At 49.8% G+C, this 7172-nt stretch overlaps 1 protein-coding gene across 2 annotated transcripts in view; it reads left to right on the top strand.

Moving 5' to 3' along the window:
• Positions 1-487: 487 nt before the first annotated feature.
• The window catches only part of ACAP2 (ArfGAP with coiled-coil, ankyrin repeat and PH domains 2), a 157403-nt gene continuing 150718 nt past the window's right edge, over positions 488-7172 (top strand). For both annotated transcript variants that reach the window (XM_075003958.1, XM_075003957.1), the window contains exon 1: positions 488-628. In XM_075003958.1, the coding sequence (XP_074860059.1) occupies positions 576-628 (53 nt within the window). In that variant the 5' untranslated portion in view covers positions 488-575. The remainder of the gene's footprint in view (positions 629-7172) is intronic.

Here is a 7172-nt window from a genome sequence, read left to right as displayed (position 1 = left end):
CGCTTCAGCGCCTGTGGGCGGGGCTCAATGCTACTTCAAAGTCCCGCCTACTGATTTTCTCTCTCTGATTGTCCAGCTGACTGTCAATCAGCAAGAGAAGCCAGAGCGCCGTTGGGAGACACGAGCATGTTCTATCTCTCCATTGGCTTCCTTGGCTGTCTATCACAGAGAGAAGGGCCTACCATCGGGCCCCTTTGCCTGCCGGCCTTAGCCGTCGCTTCCTGAGCTTCCCTACTGTAGGGCGGGCCTAGAAGCGTCGCCTCAGGCTGCGCTTGGCGATTGCCCAGGGCCGCTCAGCTCCTGACAGGGTTAGACCATTTGGTTGTCACTCACGCTAGGAGCCAGGGCGGGGGAAGGCCCCGCCTATCTCGTCCGGAATTGGCCGAGCTGCGCTGTGCGGTTTCCGATTGGCTGACTGTGCTGCCAGTCCTTCCAACGGGACCGGAGGCGAACGAGCGGGGACAGGCTTCCTCCCGCGTAGGCGTAGCAGCCCCGGCGGCGCGCGCCCGCCCGCCCTCCGCGCGTCGGCCGCCATGAGCCCCGCCCGGGCCGCCTAGCCCCGCCCCGCGCCCACGATGAAGGTGGCTGTGGACTTCGAGGAGTGCCTGAAGGACTCGCCCCGCTTCAGGTGAGGACGGGGCCGGAGTCGGGGTCGCGGCGTCCCAGGCGAGGCGCGGCGAGCGCGGCGGGCCCGGCTCGGCAGCGGCTCCGTTCGCTCCCACAGACGGAGCGGGGCGGCCGCGGAGCTGCGGGGTCCTAGCGCCCCGACGCGCAGGGCCGTGCTCCTGGCCGCAGCGTGGGGAGCAGCGCGCGCCTCCCTCTCCCCGCCCGCCCGGCCGGGCCCTCGCTGGTTCGGCGCCGCTGCGAGCCCTCGCCCGGCTCTGCGCCGCCTGCGGGCTGTGCGGCTCCTCGCGAGCCAGCCGCGGGTCTGGGAGAGCCGAGCGCCTTCCGGGAGGGCCGCGCCGGCGGGGTTGGGAGCGCGGTAGGGGCGGCGCGGTGGGGCTGGGGAGGGGGGCTCTGCGGCTCTCCCCGGCTGCGCGGGAGAGGGATTTCGGTTCTCCGCACGGGGCCTTGTGCACGCGCGTCTGCAGCCGCCCAGGGAAACGCCGCGCCGCTCTCCGTCTGTGCCAGCAACTTGCAGCGAATGCAGAAGTTGTGCTGGGCAGGGGCCCTGGAGCAGCGCGTCTCGGGTCGGGGACGAGCGTGGGGCCAGGATTTTTTAGACGACATAGCAGAGACCGCTTGGAGCATAAGAGTCTGTTCATGTTTTTAAGCGCAAGGATTATTAAGAAGCTGCAGAACCAAAGATAACTTGTGGGGCTTGTCTACGCTTCCTGGAAATCGACGCTCCAGAGAGGGCTCTCTTGGGGGTCAATTTGACGAGGCTAGTAGGGAAGTGCGAAATCAACCTGCGATTGTGTTCCCATGCATTCTAGCTCTTCGTGGGGTTGTGAAGAGTAAGGTGAGTTGACAGCAGAGTTTCTCTCGTTGAACTCTGGCTGTGGAGATATAGTAGAAATTCAGGTTAAGATATGTTGATTGACTCCAGCTGGAGCTGTCATATCCATGGGATGAGGTGGGGTGCCTGTCCCAGGACCTGTGCTTTTGCGGTCCCTTGCGGCTGCCATCCCAGCTGTCCCATGGATGGCGTGTGGTAGGATTACATGCTGGTAAAAGACCTCACGGACGCCCACAGTTGCGCTACAAAGATGTCTGCAAGAGAGACCTCAGAGAGGTAGACATCGAGCTGGACAACTGGGAAGAACTAGCAGACGACCGCAGCAGATGGAGGCAGGGGTTACACAAGGGCCTTCAGAAGGGCGAGATGAGGATCAGACAGCTAGCAGAGGAGCAGCGAGTGCACAGAAAGCACAATAAGGACTCGCCAGACACCCACCACATCTGCAAGAGATGCAGCAAGGACTGTCACTCTCGTGTGGGTCTTCATAGTCACAGTAGACGCTGTAAATGAAGTCCTCAATTGAAACTATAAAGGGCGCGATCCATAGTCTATGCAGACTGAAGGATGCCTACTACTACTGGGCCACCCTTGGTTGAAGGATTACCTGCAGCCATTCATTGGAATGATTGATACACTGTAGTGTGAGCACACAAAAACACTTATATTGAGGTCACCTGGAAATTACGGAAGTACAGTAAATGCTTCATATCTGGCACCCCAAAGATGGGGAGGCTGCGGGTGTTCAAATGTGCCCAATGATAGACAGTGTCTTCCCCTGGTCCCTGGTGCAGTTCTGTGTCTGCCTACAGGGGGCTCTTGTCCTACTCATGCTGCAGCATGATGGTCTTGCTTAGTTCCTCCTTCTCCACCTTGTGGCGGGTTGCAGCTTCTCCTGCTTGCAGCTTGGCCAGTGCGGCAGCTCCTCCTGCTGCCAGCTGTAAAGCCAGGTTGCCCTTCACTGGTGCAGCCTGCGGTGGAGCCTTGCTATGCCGCTCCTGTTCTCGTCACATCTTCCCCAAATGGTGGGGCTCTTAACTTCCCCTGAGGTCGGCACATTGCTCCCCAGTGCCTGCATCGCCACCTCTGGCTTCAGCTTGTTGGCTGCCATAGGCACAGGGGCCGCTCTTGGGTCTCCAGGACTCTGCACCAGCCAAAGCAGCCCGCCCTGCCCAACTAACGCAGCGCTTCCCCATTGCGGGGGCTGCCTCATCCCCTGGGCACACACTAGTGCTTGGGTGGATAAACTCCAATTATCCCTCACTATCATGAAATAAAACAAAAAGCAGTCAAGTAGCACTGTAAAGACTAGCAAAATAGTTTATTGGGTGAGCTTTCGTGGGACAGACCCACTTCTTCAGACCACAGCCAGACCAGAACAAACTGGTTCTGGTCTGGCTGTGGTCTGAAGAAGTGGGTCTGTCCCACGAAAGCTCACCCAATAAACTATTTTGCTAGTCTTTAAAGTGCTACTTGACTGCTTTTTTGTTTTGATAGTGTATAGACTAGCACGGCTTCCTCTCTGTTGTTATCATGAAACAGGAAGAGAGAGAGAACACTGGTTGTCCACTTTAGTGGAACCCTCAGGGTTTGTCCACGCTTTGTTGAGTGTTACCTTTTCTCATATCTTCTTTTTGTCTCTTAATGGCACTTGTTTGATGTGTCATGATAAATATAGATTGTAAGCTCTTTGGGGCAATGATGTGTCATTACTTTTTTCATGAGAATCTGAAAAACAATACTCTATCCAAAGCATGAATGTAGTGCAGAAGCTTGCTTCAGTAGCATTTGTAGTAACTTACTGCATCATAATGGTTTTGATGTTCATGCATTTTTCATATTGTTTGGTTCATAGGCAGAATCTAATTTAATAAGTTACAGAACACTGTTTAAACTTTGGACTTAAGCAGTGCAAACAACTTAATTGGCTTTCAGCTTCCAACCTCTGTCGGACACAAGCTGTATCTTTGTGTGTTACTACAGTGTCTGGCACATGGGGTCTGGATTGTGATAGAGGTTTCTAGTGCTGCCGCAGTGTAAATGATACATTTTGATGTTAAGGTCATTGCTGTGTCTCAGTTTTAAGTATTTTAAATTTGTTTCAAAAGCTAGTTTTTTGCCTTGAAAATCTGTCTTTTCTGTTTGTGGTGCTAAAGTGCTGTATCACACACCCCATGTTTTAGGACACAGAAATATGGAAGAGACACCTCTAACTTGGAGGTCACGTCTCACTTCACCACCACCACCAGTAACCCTGTGGATACGTTGTCAAAGCTGTAGGTCTAAGATGTCAGACTCAACCCTGGGGATGGTCACACTCTTGAGAGACTTGAGCTTTGTCTTCACTACTCAGTTTTGTTGACAAAAATGAGCATTCATGACAAAATAGTGAAAATGTACACACTGCAGTGCTCCATCTGCTGACAAAACTCTTCTGCCAACACTCAAGTGAAAGGTGTGTTTTCCGTGGTAAAGTTATATTAACTAAGAGTCAGTGTACACACTATGCTTGTTTATGTTGCTATAACTGGCCTCCAGGAAGTGTCTCATGCTCATCCTCACCGCTCTGGTTAGCGATTCAAACTTTGCTTCCCTGCCCAAAGGCATTCACAGCTTTCCTTTTCTTGAAATCCTACTTCCTGTTTCCTCTGCATGGACAACTCATATTGTATTTCCTATCTGAAAATGTCTCCATGAAGCAAATATGCTCCCACTTGGAGCACACCTGAGCTGTTGGACTTGATCAAATTGTCATTAGAGGCATCTGTGCAGCTCCTCCTTTGCTCCAGCTGTAGGATTTTTGGCCATAGGTATCTAGTTTCTCATGGCTTGTTGGATATGGGCTGTCAATGGGATGTGTGCAGTGCTGGGTAAAGATAAAGGAGCTGAGCCAGGCATACCAGAAGGCAAGTGAGGCACACTGTTGCTCTGATGTGCTAAAGACGTCACCTTTTCTTGACCTGACTTCCTCCACCAATAGCCCTGTGGATACCTGGCTGAAGATGAAGGTGTAAGTTGGCAGACACAACCCTAAGGGTGAAGTCATAAATAAGGAGATTGAGTTGGAGGATGATGTGAAGCACCCAGCAGGGTGTTTGGTGACAAAGTGAGTTGGGTCCTTTTTCCTCACTCCGGTGGAGTCAATCCAGTCCTATCAGTCCACATGTAGCGCATATGATGCGGGAGCAGAGAGCCCTGCTAAATAATATTTTGGGGGGTTGATTCTGCTAGTTATATAAGGCAGATCTGTCCTTTGTACGCTTTTAGAAGTGGATGAAGGGGTAAAAGTGTACAAGAGTGACTGTGTTTTGCATGTGCTTCACATTCCCTTTTGTAGCTAAGCAATGCAGTGGAACAATGTGTTAATGCACACCAAAGTTTCATGGGAATCCTCCCAGAGATATCTCTAGAAAAATTTCCTGGAAGTATTCTCAAATCCTGTGCCAAAGTTTCCTTGGCTAAGCTGCTTTCTTCCTTCCCCCACTGTAGGAAACTTTAGTGCAGCAGTTGGCAATCAGTTGTATAGGGACCAAAGTGGCACTCTGGTAAGAAACATACGGACTGGGTCTGAAGCTGCATGCACCCTTGCACTCTTGCTTACCTTTAGGAATGAAATACCCACTTGTGTTCTCCTTCTGTGAAAAATGGTGATATAATTTACAATATTGTCCTTAATTATCTGCAGTAATCTGCTTCAAAAAACATCTACATTTTTTTTTTTTTTGCTTCTTAATAATCAAATTGGCTCCCTGGGCTGATCACAGCATGTTTAGGGTGTTCACTGTGATGTGAGTTTTCCAAGGGACAGAGAGAAAGTGATTTGTATGGTAAGAGGTGTATTTTACTATAATGATTCTGTGCTGTGCATGAGTTACCATGCTCCTGTGTATGGTTTCTTTTTGCTTCTGCAGATGTGGCCTCTAGAGAACCGCCTATACACTGGCAAGCACCTCAGCCAGTTAAGGAAGCGACCAAGGAGGACGTGTTCTGAAAGGTTCCCCCATCCTGAGAGGCTTTAAAAAAAAAAAGACACATGGAGCAGAGAGAGTCTAAAGGAATATTTAGAAAGGCAGGACATGAAGGAGTATGAAGTGCCTGTTGTTAAGGGGCAGGAGTGCAATGATAAAAGTGATAGACACAATTATGGAATTTCCTAATCGTGCTCCAGGCATGCACTCCTCCCTGTCCCCTGCTCAACATCCAATACAGAGTTGCTTTCTCTGCCCTCCTCAAGCCTCTCCCACAAATTGCTTGCAATTGCCTACTGCTCTTTGGGTGCTTCCTATATGATAGCTGGATTTACACACTACTGTGAGAACAAAAAGCAGTCAAGCAGCACTTTAAAGACCAGCAAAATAATTTATTAGGCGAGCTTTCGTGGGACAGACCCACTTCTTCTCTGTTACTACTGTGAGAGTGTAAAATGACCTGCACTCTTACCTCCCTGCCCACAAAATCTTACGTGTTTGTTAATTGGTATTCAATAAAAACGAACTCTGGTTGCTGCTCATAATAGTACATAGCATCAGTTTGAACACTTGCTGACTGGAAATTCTGGTCAGGAATAATCAGTTTTTATGCAGAGGTAAGTTAACACCGTATGGCAGTGTTGTATAGAGAAACAAACCAACCAACCACTGGTGCTCATTTTCAGAATATTGCTTCAAAGCTTCCCTGATGCAGATAGGCCCCCATTGTACTCCTTTGATAACACTGGTATTTGGCTGCTCAAATTCAGCTGCCAGGTGATCTGCCTCTCTGCTCCACCCTGGAGGAAACATTTCACCAATAGCCTCACAAACACTATGGCTACGATCATAGGAATATTTTCCTCATTTAGGTCTCATCTGCCATAAAGGCAACATCAGTGTACTTTTAATCCACCAACGGCTCATTCTGCACTGGTTTAACCACTGTTTAAATGCTCTTTGCTGCTGTCCCTATTTCCCATGGGAGTTAAGGGCTAGGCTGGGTCTTCCAGAATCATTATGAACATTTCTATTTCGTCCATTACAGTCTTCTGGTCTGGAAAGGCAGTCACTGCTTGGAGCTTTCTGTCCAGGCCAATTTTCCTGAAGATGCATATGCCATGCACCTTTTCTGACCACCTCTGCAAAGCAATCCAAGATTTCTTGCGTGTTGCCAAGAGTCACAGTTCTTCACAGCAGGATGCAATTAATGGCCGAGCACACTTGCATTACTCCAACCCCATTGGTTTACTGCTCACCTCCAGACTGATTTGTGAGCTACTAGTAGCAGAGCTTCTAGTTTACACACAGTGATTGCTATGTTTCTCTCTCATTTGGATATCCTTGCATCACAGTGCTGGGGTGAGCTCTGAACAGAGTTCCAGGAAGGTGGCTTTCCACATTTGAAAGTTCTGCAGTCATTGGTAGTCATCACAGACCTGCATACCAATGAAATCCCACTACTTAGTGCTTGTTTCCTGAGCCCAAAAGAGATGGATGACCATGTTTAGCTGCTTCATGAATGCCAAAAGTAATCTGGTGTTTCTTCCCATGGCACACATGTGGCTAGGCAACTCTTGATTCCTGTTCAGATTGGGTGTTCATGATATGCTGTCTGACCAGCTGTCATACGTTCATAACGTTGACCACAGTGGCAGAGAGCGGTACAGGATCCATCCTTTCAGACTGAGGTTGTGTGCCCATAGTAAATGAGGACTCTAGAAAAATGCCATGAAATGCAGTTG

This window comes from Carettochelys insculpta, chromosome 10 (assembly GCF_033958435.1).
Source record: "Carettochelys insculpta isolate YL-2023 chromosome 10, ASM3395843v1, whole genome shotgun sequence".
In the NCBI taxonomy this organism is placed as follows: domain Eukaryota; kingdom Metazoa; phylum Chordata; order Testudines; family Carettochelyidae; genus Carettochelys; species Carettochelys insculpta.
The sequence above is the reverse complement of the archived record's forward strand: the minus strand, read 5'-3'. Positions and strand labels throughout refer to the sequence as shown.